The 13940-nt window shown below is 47.6% G+C and overlaps 1 protein-coding gene across 3 annotated transcripts in view; it reads left to right on the top strand.

The window, feature by feature from the left end:
- Plxna4 (plexin A4) overlaps positions 1–13940 on the top strand; it is a 422862-nt gene that overhangs the window by 365303 nt on the left and 43619 nt on the right. For all 3 annotated transcript variants that reach the window (XM_013021638.1, XM_013021639.1, XM_013021640.1), the window contains 3 exons: positions 4200–4317; positions 9176–9312; positions 10359–10523. In XM_013021638.1, coding sequence (XP_012877092.1) covers positions 4200–4317; positions 9176–9312; positions 10359–10523 — 420 coding nt within the window. The remainder of the gene's footprint in view (positions 1–4199; positions 4318–9175; positions 9313–10358; positions 10524–13940) is intronic.

The following is a 13940-nucleotide window of genomic DNA, read 5'->3' as shown; positions in this document are numbered from 1 at the left end:
GTCATGGCTGGGAGAGAGGAGAAAAATGAATGAAACCTACCTAAGGCAAGCAGTGGAGGTGAGACAAAGCAAGGTCAGACAAATGTGAACTCAGTTTCCTCTGTTGTCTCTAGCACCCTACTCATACACCCCATCCCCCATCATGAAGCTGATCCTTTGGAGGCTGAAAATGAAACCTCACTCCTCTTCTCAAGCCTGTGGGGACTTCATGTTCTTTTTATCTTTGTCAAGTCTATTGGCCCACAGAATTCAGGGGAAGGGCATTCAACAGGTGACCTTGACCTCTAACCCCAGCTAGACGATGAGATTCAGGAGTCATCTATTGTCTTGTAAATAAATAAGCACTACTTTCCAGCCCAGCAAACACAACTAGGAAATGCTTGCCAGCACAGTGGAATCTTATTCCATACTGTCTTACTGCTCCTCCCAGTATGCAACCTTGTCACCTGTCTTGTGTATGTAAGGCACAGGCTGCTGGTAAGGCTGAGTCTCCTCAGGATATAGTGACTCTGAAATACTGTTGTCCTTGATTCTTCCTGGGTTTTCCCAAAATACTCATAGCAGATAAGAAGACTTAAGAAAGGCTCAAATCTTGGTAGGATGCTCACCTCCTTGGTCTATCAACCCTCTGTTACCGAAAGAACTCTCCATGGCTCCTACTGCTTTCTCAGACCTTCCTAGAAGAGTCAAACCAAAGTAGGCTACTGTACCATGCTATGGAAAGTTTAAAACACATCTACTCTAAACCCGTGTGAACAGGCATCAAAAGTATTATATAAAACCTCATAATTACAATAGTGATAGTACTAAGATCCATAGAATGAAATAGAACAATTAGGAAAAGAATCTTAGTATGCAATGAAGGTGACTCAAATCAACAAGGAAAAGCAAGATAGTCCAATAAATGGTGTTAGTTAACTCCTGAGAAAAGTAATATTTCAGATTATCCACCGAAAATGAATCCCAGATGGATTAAAAAGGCAACTGTAAAATATGAAACTGTGAAAAGAGTAGAAGAAAGTACAGGTGGAAATGTATTTGGTGTCAGGAAGGGGAATGTGTTCTAAGTATAATTTCAAAAGAAGATAATATAAAGGAAAAGATTAGGGGCTTGGGGTACATTAAATTTTAAGACTTGAACATTGAAAATCATTGTAAGCAAAGCAAAAACATGAATGATAAGCTGAGGATACTTATGCTGTATAATAGTTAATAGATACTTTTTCTAAACAGATACAGAAGTTTTAAAAATAAAATGCAGGGGGCTGGGAAGTTGGCTCAGTGGTAGAACGCTTGCCTTGCAGGCCTGAGGCCCTGGGTTCGATTCCTCAGCACCACATAAGCAAAAAGAAAAAAGCTGCAAGTAGCACTGTGTCTCAAGTGGTAGAGCGCTAGCCTTGAGCTGAAGAGCTGAGGGACAGTGCTCAGGCCCAGAGTTCAGGCCCCACGACCGGACCCAAAATAAAATAAAATAAAATGCAGATATCACAAAACAGCAAAGAACACAAAGTCACTGCATGTTTGAAGAACTAAGAGCCATGTGAAATATAAATTAAAAGAATGAAGAATGCTTTTTAAACATCAGTGCCCACTGTGGAGGAATGGGAAGACATGGGAAGTATCACTTAAGATGAGAACGTAAATTGGGACAATCTTTCTAAATTGCATCATATGTAGTCTGGCCAAGTGTGATGGTGCATGACTACAATCTCAGCACTAGGCAGGCAAAGGCATGAGGATCAAGAATTAAAGACCAGTCTGGGATACATAGCAACGTCTTATCCCATAAAAATTAAACAAAACAAACAGCCTAAAAAAAATCTGTAAGGGTTGCCAAATGGAAATGCCCATGCAGTTCAGGCAGAAGAGGGGAGAGAGGGGAAGAGAGGGGAGGTTGGGGAGGGAGGAGGAGAGAGAGAGAGAGAAAGAGAGAGAGAGCAAACTGACAGCTGCACAAGATGGAGTTGGGTAGAGCAAGAGGAATTAGGGTAGGAGGAGAGAGATCACATAAGGCCACAGCAGAAGCAGAGGTGACCTCAGTGGATAGGGAAATGACCTCAGAGCCTGGGGGACCTCCCACTGCCCCCAGGCATGCCAGTAGCCTGGGTTACAGGTGCTGGGCAAGGACTTCTAGGGTGCACTGAGAGAGAGCCAAGGGAAGGGGCCATTTCTTTCCAGCATACCTAACAAAATCTATAGTTTAGCCACCAACCATACTTCTATACCATTCCCTAAATAACTAGACTACTCAACTGTTTATAAGCAAAAATGCTTATTTCAGCCTTATTCATAATAGCAAAACTCCAGAAGCAAATTGTATGCCTAAAAATAGGGAACTCATCAACTCAATGAATTACTGCACAGATGTTCCTCAATTTATGATGGGGTTACATTTGGGAGCAGGGGCTACATTGAGTGACATCTACCACTGAGGTACACGTCAGCATCTATTCTAGTGTGTGTGTGTGTGTGTGTGTGTGTGTGTGTGTGTGTGTGTGTGTGTGTGTGATTTGGTTCATTTGACTGGGTTACTTGAAGTAGAAGAAAAGTTAGGATAAGTAAATACCCATCAATAGGAAGATGATGATTTTAGTCACACTGCAAAATATTGCAAAGCTGTTAGAAAGAATAAAATAGAGCAAGGTAGAATAATAGGAAGGAAAGTCTATGGTGTATTGTTGAGTAAAAACAAGTATTTAGAACAGTGAGTATGTTATGTTTTACTTTTATCTTAAAAAGTACGTTTCCTATATGTGTTTATTGTATATACACATGTACATGCATGTATATGTAGACATTTTATACATATGATGACATTTATATTTGCATAGATACATACAAAACACAGATAATCTAGGCATTTACACACTGTGATCGAAGAAGGATACTCTTAGGACAGGAATACAAAGGCTCAAGGCTCATGTGCATCTGATCATATAAAATAGTATTTAGCAAAATGACCTCCAAAAACAAATAAATAAAATATACAGGTATGTAAATAAAGTGGTATCTCATTTTCCTCAAGGAATTGGTTTCAAGAACCCTCAGATACCACATTCCATTGATATTCATGTCCCTTCTATAAAATGGCAAGAATTTGCATATGTACATCACTCCTATGCCTTCAATCATCTCCACACGACTTATAATGCCTAAGTCAATGGAAATGCGATTAGTGGTTTTTGTGCTGTATCGTTAGGGAATAATGACAAGGGAAAAGTCCACATACGTTCTGTACAGGTGCCATTTGTGGAGGGATAATTTTCCTCCATGGTTGGTGGGATCTAGAGACATGGATCCCCTGGATGTGGATGAAGAGGCCTGACTTTTCTGTACCTCAGATTCTTAGCATGTAAAAGGGGGTATTTGTATCACACATTTCCTCACAAACACACACAGTATCTTCCTACCGGACTAAAAGCTGGAGAGGAGCAGAAAGCATGGTGCTGAAGCAACCTCAGCCTCAGGAGCAAGTTGCTCCCAGATGAGGACTGAGAACCTGAGATTACTTCCATGTTCTAGGTCTGACTTGCTGAGAACCTGTGGGTAGCTCGCCTTCCCACCCTGCACTGAAACATTTTCCCGCCTCTTGCTAACCACTGAGTTCAGAGATGGGTCAGAACGCTCGGGACCTTCCTCTAGGCTCCCTTGAGTTCCCTCATTTTCTTTCCTTCCTTCCTTTCTTCCTTTCTTCCTTCCTTCCTTCCTTCCTTTCCTTTTTTCTTTCTTTCTTTCTTTTTTCTTCTTTCCTTTCTTTCTCTTTTTCTCTATTTCTCTTTCTCTCTCTCTCTTTCTTTCTTTTTTTCTTTTTTGTCAGTCATGGGGCTTGAACTCAGGGCCTGGGTGCTGTCCCTGAGCTCTTTCACTCAAGGCTAGCCCTCTACCACTTTGAGCTACCTTGCCACTTCCAGTTTTCTGGTGATGGATTGGAGATAAGAGTCTCACAGACTTTCCTGCCCAGGCTGGCTTAGAATCACAATCCTCAGATCTCAACCTCCTGAGTAAGATTACAGGTGTGAGCCACCAGTACCCAGCAGATTTCCTCATTTTCTGAAAGCCAAGAAGGAGCCCTGGCAGGGAAGCATATGTGCCTTCAGTCCCTGCTCCCTGCTATCCCTGAGATCTCCTGCATGACAGAGGACCGGGGTAGGTCATGTCTGGATCCTGTGGCTCATGGGATGTCTTTTCACCTCTTGCAGGATCGTGTGTGAGATGGGGGAGGCCAAGCCCAGCCAGCACGCCGGCTTCGTGGAGATCTGTGTGGCTGTGTGTCGGCCCGAGTTCATGGCCCGTTCTTCACAGCTCTATTATTTCATGGTAAGTCCAGGCACTAGAAGCCTGGCCAGGAGAGGTACAGGCCGCCACGAACGTCAACATCATTGCTAGGTCTGATTAGACCTCGAAAAAAATGCAGGGCAGGACTCCCTATATGAGTCCTGTCTCAGGGAGTGAGCACATAGCCTTTGAAATCCGAAAAGTCAGGTCTCCAATCCAGATTAGCTGTACCTGGCTGTGGGGCACCAGGTAATGTGAGTTAGCCCTTAGGCCGCCATCTGCCCATGTGGCTGAGAGCTGTGGTAGGTGAATGAGAATGTGGGCATCCCACAGAGATTCGTGGAATTTGTGCCTACGGTCCACCACTTATTAGTTGGGAGAACTTAGACACGCACATCGTTTAACTTTTGGGGGCTCAGTTTCTTCATTTGTAAAATAGCATCTACAGCACAGGATGGTGTATATTTTTTTTTCTTTCTAGTATCATTTCTTTTACATGCATGATTGCGAATCCCACTATTATGCGCTGATCTTTCCCTGTACGCTCAGCCAGCCCAGCCCCCCTCACTCTTCCCACCGTAGACCATCACTCTTCATCTGCTCCTTTCGCCACACAGTTTCACAGCCTGCCTGTCATACCCACCCACCTTTCCCTCTCTACACCCTCAGCTCCGCCTCCCAACCCTTCTATCCCCTCTCCTCCTCCCTTGGCCTCTCTGAAGGTCTTACTCTAGTCCCCAAGTCCTCCAGCCTGACCCTTCCATCTCTGAAAGGATGCCAGACTTCAGGAAGCTCCTGACTTTACAGGGTTGGTGGGGACATTCACAAGTTCCCCACCACATACCCCATCATTTCCATGACTAAACTTCTCAGATGCATGACAGCAGGGTGCTGGCTGCTTTTGGAAGCCAGAAGCCTAAAGGCATGGATTCTGCCTAGATAGTCAGTGCTCTAAAAATATTGTTAGGAAACTCCACTCTCCTACTTCCTTTTTCCTTCCTCAAGTTCTCCCTTCCTCCTTCCTTCCTCCCTTTTCTCCTTCCTTCTCATTCTTCTTCCTTCTCCCTTTGACTAACAGTCATTTATCATCTCAAAAAAAGTGCCTCTTATTAAATGTTTTGATAAATATGTGTTTAATTAAATTGAATGTTCTAATAATTTGTCCCGGGTATGGGATTACATATAGCTCCTCTCTCAGAAGACCCATGGTCTGGGGAGATAAAGTCAACCACAGGCAATGTTGTAGGCACGTTGAGGTAAGCCTCAGAAAAGCTGCAGGTTAGATGCTTCTTCCACCTGGCACACCGAGGCTTTCCCCAATCTCGGCTGTTGAGTAACCGTCTGACTCTGGATGCCGCTGGCTGTCACTAGACACGTGGATGGTGCCGGCTGGGTATCGGGCCTAACATCTGGCTCTGAAATTGCCTGCAGCAGAGGTGAAAAGGGAGGAAATCACAGCATGGCCTAAGGAAGCCCTGGCCTTCCGCTGCCAGTCAACTGGCCAGATTCTTGTGGATGGCAGCATGGACAATACCACAGCAGTTTTGACCTCAAGGAGCCCCCTTTTTCTTGGGGTTTCAACTGCTGTGAGTCCCCTGAGAGCCTCTCACCTCTTGTGACCAGCTCCAAGGCCACAGACCCCTGTGTGTCCTACTGTTATCTCCTTGCAACCCATCCAAGCCGTTTGCCCCCAGTTGTGCACCCTCCCTTCTCAGCCACTCCTGCTAGTGGCCTGTCTTCCAGGCACACAAACTTGGCACACAGTGGCTCTGTTTCCCTTGATTCTAGTTTCAACCCCCAGTAGAGCCTCAGCTTCACTTTCCCATTCTCTTTGTCCCGGCTGGGACCTCCTGTAGTCTTTCCTCTGAGACCACTCTAACCCAAGCATCTTTCCGGAAAACAAACAAACACGAGCCCATTCCAGTCTCCTTGTCCCTGTGAGATGCTGCCAAGATCCTCTGTGAGGCCCCCTACTCAATCTCTCTCAGGCTATGGCCTGCCTTCCTCGAATCCCACCGGCCTCCATCTCCTTCCCCTGACACACCAAGCCAGCCACCTACTCTCCCTGAACCAGGGAGACACAGCTTTTGGAGACAAAGCCAATGCCTTCATTTCTGTGCTGGCCCTCACCGTATGTGGGCACTTCCAACCTGATGATGCATGCTAGGGTCCCCTGGGGGCCTGACCAAAACAACTGGACCCACACTCCCTACTTCTTCAGCCACGCTCAGCAGGGGTGGGGGTGTTAACTTGATCAAAAGCTTCCCGGTGACCCCAGTGTGCACTCTGGGCCGACAGGAGTACAGCAGTGGTGAGGATGCCTCTATGTCCCCCATACTCTCTGCTGTAATTCCTTTTTTCCTCCCTCCTTTCCTTCCTGCTTGCTTTCTTGCTTTTTTGTACCAGTACTTGATCTTAAATTCAGGACTTGCACACTCACTTAGTTTTTTCTCTATAAGACTGGTGCTTTAAACTTGAGCCACGCCTCCATTTTCAGCTTTTTGCTGGTTCCTGGGAGATAAGAGTGTCACAAATTTTTCTGCTGGGGCTGGCTTTGAGCCTCAACTCTCAGATCTCACCCTCCTGGGTAGCTGGGATGACAGATGTGAGCAGCCAGCTCCTGACTTCCCTAATTCTTATTAGAATCCCCCTACAGGATGGTTTTCACCCTGGAGCAGGATGTATGGGAATGTGACGTATCAAGAAGAAATGTCATTGATGGAAGAGGAGATGGAAAGGTGGACTTGTCCAGGGCTGACTGATTTCCTTGTGGACCCTGAGTGGCAGGCACTGTACTAGAATAAGATTAATGGGGTTAGATGTGCACTGGAAGATGGGATGGAAGGAAGGACCCAGAAGGGGCCACCAGATGAGGATAATTAGATCCAAGGAGCCATCAGGAGCCATGGGGGCGGACACCACCAACAGTGGAATTGCTCTATTGCATCTGAAGTGCCAAAACCAGTGTCACTTCTGTTTGAAGGACACCTCTAAGGAATTACCGCTGAGGAATTCCACAGGCCCTCTGGGGAGGAGAGAGAATGGTGTGAGAACCGCAGCCTCCCTGCCTCATTTTACACATTGGGGTCACGAAGCTCCCGCACCACCCATGGAGCTCTGAGGCAGTCCAGGTGGAAATGAGGGGTAGAAAATCCCGTGAGTGTCAGAAGGGATTCAGGAAGGGAGAGATTCGTCCCCACCTCTGTCCTCCCCTCAGCCAGGTAACACTCCTTGGGGCTCACAAAGGAGCCCTTCTTCTCTGGGGTCCTGGGACAGCCAGGCTGTTTGGGGACAGGACATGTTAGAGAGTCCTTTGTAGAGGTGCCGCTCAGAACCTGAATCATGCTGGGAGTTTGTTTCCATGGCCAGTGCTGAGTCTTCCTCAGTTTCCCTACAAAATCAGGCCAGCTGTACTGTGTGGTTTGTTCTCTCTAAACCCACAGGCCAAAGCCAGATTGGCACCCCTGGTCTTGTCACCAACTCTGGCAATACTGGACTTGAACTGAGGGCCTCATGAGCCGCATCCCTACCCCTTTTGTTTGTTTGCTTGCTTTACTTCTTTTTCCACATAGGATCTTATGCTTTTGGCGATCTTATGCTTTTGGCCTAGGGTCAACCTCTCACCCCTGCCTCCCCAATAGCTGTATTGCAAGCATGCACCATTACACCAGGCCCCATTTCCATTTGTGGAGCCGAGTGAGAAGCTGACACCTCATGCAGAATTTGAATTCCCATGCAAACCCCCAGTGAAATATTAATGACGCATGACTTGAATAATCAGTTTCTCACAATTCTAAAGCTGTGTCTGTATCACCCTCTTCCCACCCCCAGAATAATACCCCCTCCAGTCTACCCCTGTAGGCAAAGCCCACAGGGATTACTTCTCTACCTAGCTAGGTACTGGCAGAGAGTGCTTGTTCTCAGTCTCTTCAATTTTCCTGGGCTTGATCTAGACTTACCCCCAAAGCCTGTGCACAGATAGAACAATAGGCAGACTCTCTGTTCCCTTTCCATCTCAGGGGAGTTCATTAGGCCTAGGGAATATTTGGAAAGATATGAGCTACCTATGAGTTACAGAAAACAGTTGTCCTGAGTAATAGAGGAAACCATTTTGGGGCCCAGACTTCTGATTATGTGACCAGAGAGGTTTGCCAATATCTTGTCATAGTCACACAGCATGATTCAAAGAGAGCTGAGAAAAGGGCGCTCTTTACACCCCTTCACCCCACCCTTCTCCCTGGCAAGGATTTCAAACCAAGTAGAACAGGCCACACCCAATAGGACAGGCCAGCTTGGGCCTGCAAGTGTCTCCAAGTGTGCCCTTGTAGACTTGTGTGCCCTAAAGAGTCCAGCATTCAGGCCAGGCCCTGGGCACGCCGGCTCCCAAGGGAGATGGCCAGAAGCCCTGGGAGCCAAGTGTGTTGAGCGTCATTGCTGAGCATTCATTCTTTCAGGGCAAGGTGGCAGAGGAAGGGAAAGAGAAATCTTCATTTAAATGCAGATACAGGCTTCTCACTTGGGACTGAAGAAAGTTTTTCCATTAAAATGCTAATGAAAGAATAAACCGCAACTCCAAATCCCTGGCCTTCAAGGGCTTTCCTCCCAGCCCCCAGCCCCAGCCTGGCTACTCCTCACACCTCCAGCCTAGCAGAAGGCTGTGTGTGGGGCGGCTGCAGGTCCTCCTACATGGTGGTCATTGTTCTAGCCACCAGCACTCAGGGCGGCTCTCTGGAGAAGCACGGGGACAATGGGAAGGGGCGGTACCACATTCCCCAAAGGAAGGAGAATCGAGCTCCGGAGTCAGATGCTGCCTCTGAGCAGTGTGACCTTGGGAAAGTTACTTAACCCCTCTGCATCTCATCAGGGAAGTGGACAATAACCCTCACTCTTTGCTACACAGACACTGACCCTCTCAGACCTGAAGCCCAGCAAGGGGCCCATGTCCGGGGGCACCCAGGTCACCATCACCGGCACCAACCTGAATGCAGGCAGCAATGTGGTGGTGATGTTCGGAAAGCAGCCCTGCCTTTTCCACAGGTAACCAGCTCAAACAGGTAAACCTCTGGGGAAAAGTCAGAGCTCCATGGAGATGAGAGGACAGCCACTTCCTGGGCTAACTCTTGGAAGTCCTGGCTCCTCCCTGTGAGCATGGGTGTGCTGTGCTGTCCTTGGGAGAGGGCAGAGGCTGGGCATGCCTTTCCTCAGAGGGCATCCATGCTGCTGGCCATCATTCAGCCAGGTACCCCGCACCAGCCTCTCTGCAGAAGCCACAGAGCAAGCTCAGGGTCTATGGCTGTCAGTCTCTCTCCAGCTGTGGCCCAGGAGCCAGCAATGACTGCCCAGAGATAACTGGAATAGCTCTGAGGCTGAGGCCAAGCAGGCGACTTTCATTGTGCTAGCCCAGAAAGAGCCTAGGGGAGGAGAAACACATGGCTCATCCAGGAAGGGCCTAGAAGATGTGGCTGGCCTGAGGGAGAGGTTTCCCTAGAGGGGCTATGCTGAATGCTCTGACAGATCTGAAGTCAGACCAGGCCAGGCCTTGTGTTAGCAGTGCTAAAGAAACAATCATTCTGACACTTGGTAAAATGATAGGGATGAATTCTTTCAGAATGTTGTAGTAGTTTGGAGTCTGTCACAATAGGGGATAAGTCAGAGCTCAACTCCAAATGCAGGGGAGATAGCTGGGGATGGACTAAGGGGGCGGAGAACGAAAACTAGGAAGAGAAAGGGAGCCTGGGAATTCTTACTTAGCTGATTTAAAGGGATTGTTGCTGAGGGCAAGTCATGAGGACAAGATTGTGTGTGTGTGTGTGTGTGTGTGTGTGTGTGTGATCAATCAGGATATCCTGGCTAAAAATAATGTCAGGTAAACTAAACAAGGCCCCCCCCCAAGACCAGGCCTATTTGAAAATCTGACTCATCTTGGTCAAAGAGCCTCTGAATCTGGTCCTTGAGCCTTACCTCTGGCCAGTGCTTGTCCTCTGCTCTTGAGGAGCCTGACACACTGGGGCAGGGGGAGCTGACCTGGGACCACCATCCCATCAATGCCCAGGGGGCTCAGTACACTGCCTTCCCTCCTCCAGGCGATCTTCATCCTTCATCGTCTGCAACACCACTTCCTCGGACGAAGTGCTAGAGCTGAAGGTGACAGTGCAGGTGGACAGGGCGAAAATCCGCCAGGACCTCGCCTTCCAGTACGTGGAGGACCCCACCATCGTGCGCATTGAGCCTGAGTGGAGCATCGTCAGGTAGGAGCTGCCCCAACTGTCCCTCCATGCCTCAGACCTCAGTTTCCTTCCTCGGTGCTATAACTCCAAGGAAAGTTCTGGGAACGCAGTCCTGTTTAGAGGTTGGATGGTGCAAGCCCCAGCCCAGAGGACAAGCTCTAACCAGCCAGCACTCACTCATGACCCCAGCCTCAGGACTGGTGGAGCTCTTGGTGGTAATGCCCACAGCCCCGGTCAAGGTGCCTGTTTGATTCCCCTGTACCTCACCTCTGCTAAATATCAGCAGTCGTTCCGGTCCTGCCTCAGACTGAGGTATGGGGGAGAAGGAGGAAGCTCAAGGTCAACTTCTTTCCTCCTCCCTAGGCCATGCTCTATCCAGTCTGTCCCTGTCCTCTGTGCTCCAGGGGGCCTGCTGACTGCTCGTCCTTGTAGCCTGCTCCCTCTTGGCCTGCTTGGCTTTGTCTCTTCCTCTACTACAAACTCCTCAAGGGCACAGTTTGGGCCTTGTTCCTTGCACTTTTCCCAGTGTTCAGTATGGATATACTAAATGAATGTTCCAGAAGGTGGACCTAGGTGTTGGATGCCATCTTAGGAAGACACTGGGGCAGGAGTGCAGCCTTTCACTCATTCGCCAGGGGCAAGTCACAGTTTCTTTCTGGGACCCCATCTTTTGGGTAATTCTGGGGATTTGGAAACTTCGAGCTCTCTTGATCTCGTGGAGATGAGGAAGCTGTGTGGAGGGGGTCCCATGCAGATGTCTGGGAAGCTGCTCTGTGGGACGGCAAGGGGAGCAGGGACAGACAGGAAGGACAGAAGGACAGACAGGGGGCTCATCCCAGGCTGCTGCTGATCAGACAGGTGGCCTTAACAGCTTCCTGGGCCCAAGGAGGCCCACCTGTGAGCTCCCGCACTGGGCAACAAGGGAATGAAGTGAGAGACAGCACAGTGCTCAGGAGCACAGTGCTCAGCTCAGCGTCTTCCCTGCCCCACTGTCTGCGCTGGGGCCAAGGAAGCCAGAGAGGACAGCATGAAGAAATGTTAGGGCCAGTGGAGTTATGTATGGCTCAAGTGGTAGAGTGCAAGCCTTGAGCAAAATAGCTAAGCAAGAGCACAAGGCCTTGAGTTCAAGCCCCAGTACTGGCACACACAGGCAAAAAAAAAAAAGTTCTTCAGGATAAAGTGAGGTACATGGACATAGCCTGTGTGTAGTCTTAAGAAGCCATCTTTAAAACCCAAAACACACCAGTCACCTGCTTTTGTAAATAAAGTTTTATTGGAACAGGGCTATGCTTACTTTATCTGTATTGTCTATAGCTGCTTTCTCATTACAAAGCGGAGTGGAGTAGTTGTGACCGGGACCATATGGCCTGCAGAGCCTAAAATATTTACTGTCTGGTCCTTTCAGAAAGTTTGCCAGCCTCTGCCTTTTTTTATTATTATTGTGAAAATACTGTACAGAGGGGTTATAATTACATGGGCAAGATAATGAGTACAGTTCTTATCAAGCATTGTAGCCTCCTCCTTTGTTTCCCCTTCCTATCCCTTCCTATCCTCCCCCTGAACCCCTACCGAATCCTCTTCCCCTTCTCCCCCCCACCAAAGTTGTAAAGTTCGTTTTTTCAACAGAACAACTTATACATCTCATTGTTGCAATGGGTCCACCTGTAACCCTATTTAAATGATTTGTTTTTTCCCTTCCCCTCCACAAATTATACCAACCTCGAAATACAGTGAAAGCAGGGGTTATACCATGGGGGAGGGATATACAAAGCAACAAAGAAATAATCTTATAAATATGTTAGAAACAATAGCAAGGAAGAAAAACCATTTGAGTCCTTATCTGGGGTTCATTTTGCCTAACATCAACTTATCTGACCATTTCTACTTGTCTCAGACATATACTAGTTATTGCAAATAAGGGAAACCATGGGACCTATGTTTCTTTGCAGCCTCTGCCTTTATCACCAGAAAGAAGGCTAAGGGCATGGAGTATGGCTGCCTCAAGAGTCACTCTGTAAGGCTCAACCTGGAAGTGTTAGTCACTCTGTAAGGTCTAACCTTGAAATGTTAGCCAGAGTCTTAATGCAGATGAAGAGCAAGAGGGACAGAGGAGGACACAGACCATCAAAGGCCACTCTGTATTTGGCCCCAGGGCCTGAAGAATAAAGGAAGTTGATTATTTCTTTGTGTGTGCCTCACTCTAGAAGCTCTGTGACTCGGAGGCATACACTCTGGCTGAATTCAGGCCTTCTGTGTATCATCATCACAGAAATAGAAGTGTCATCCCTCCTGGCACTTGGCAGTATCTCTGAGTCATGCTCATGTCTAGGAGGTTGGAGACACATTCTAGGACTTTCAACAACAACAAAAAATACTAGAGCTGAGACCTGGGAAGGAAACAGAGGATTTGTTTTTTCCCTTCCCCTCCACAAATTATACCAACCTCGAAATACAGTGAAAGCAGGGGTTATACCATGGGGGAGGGATATACAAAGCTCTAGTATTTTTTGTTGTTGTTGAAAGTCTGAGGCTGGGGTATGTTTGCACAAGGTATGGCTTTGATTGGCACACTCTGCCTAGGTAGCTCAGAGACAGTGGGGCAGAGAATCTGCAACCATGCATGGAATTGACAACTGAAGACAGGGGATAGCTGGAGGCCAGAAGCTCTTTTGGACGTTGCTGTAGGTAGTAAGTTTCCTTGGGTGTCACAGGAATTATCTTATGGACACACACATGCACATACACATACTCAAGGAGAAAAGGAAGGAAGTAACAGAATATCTACAACTGGACAAAGGCTAGGTGTGGCAATTCATGCCTGTAATCATACTCAGGAGGTGGAAGTAGGAATACCATGTCTGAATCTGGCCCAGGCAAAAATAAAAGACTTTTAATTTAAACAAATTAAAAGCAAAAGGGCTACAAGTGTGGAAGTGTAGAGTGCATTCTTTGTAAGCACAAGGCCCTGCATTCAATCTGGAGTACTGGGAATAAAAATCTATTAGTCAGATTGCTAGGTGGTCAGACAGACAGACAGACAGACAAACAGACAGATAGTCGATATTCATGTGGATGAAACTGTCAAGGATTCTTACCCACTTATAATTCTTAATCAGCCTACAGCTGGTTAACTTGTTAAATCTTGCTTTAGATAGCAAATTACTCTTGAGTTCTGGGAATCAGGGGCTCTCTTGGGACAGGGAAGTGGCATCCTTTTTAAAGGTGATATGGATATGACTCTCCCAAGTTCTCCCCATCAGCCTACTTCTCTACCTCCATGTTCCAGAGGCCTGGGTTCTGCATCATGTCACACGTGTGCTCCTGGAGAAGGTGTCTGAGTGCTTGGGCTTGTTTCCTTCCCAGGTCTCAGCTCCAATGAGAAAATGTGCAGCACAATCTCCCAGGTTTGGAGGGCAGATAGCTTCAACTTTAGAGGGT

Source organism: Dipodomys ordii, unplaced genomic scaffold (genome assembly GCF_000151885.1).
Source record: "Dipodomys ordii isolate 6190 unplaced genomic scaffold, Dord_2.0 Scaffold56, whole genome shotgun sequence".
Taxonomy (NCBI): domain Eukaryota; kingdom Metazoa; phylum Chordata; class Mammalia; order Rodentia; family Heteromyidae; genus Dipodomys; species Dipodomys ordii.
This window is presented reverse-complemented; position numbering and strand designations above follow the sequence as displayed.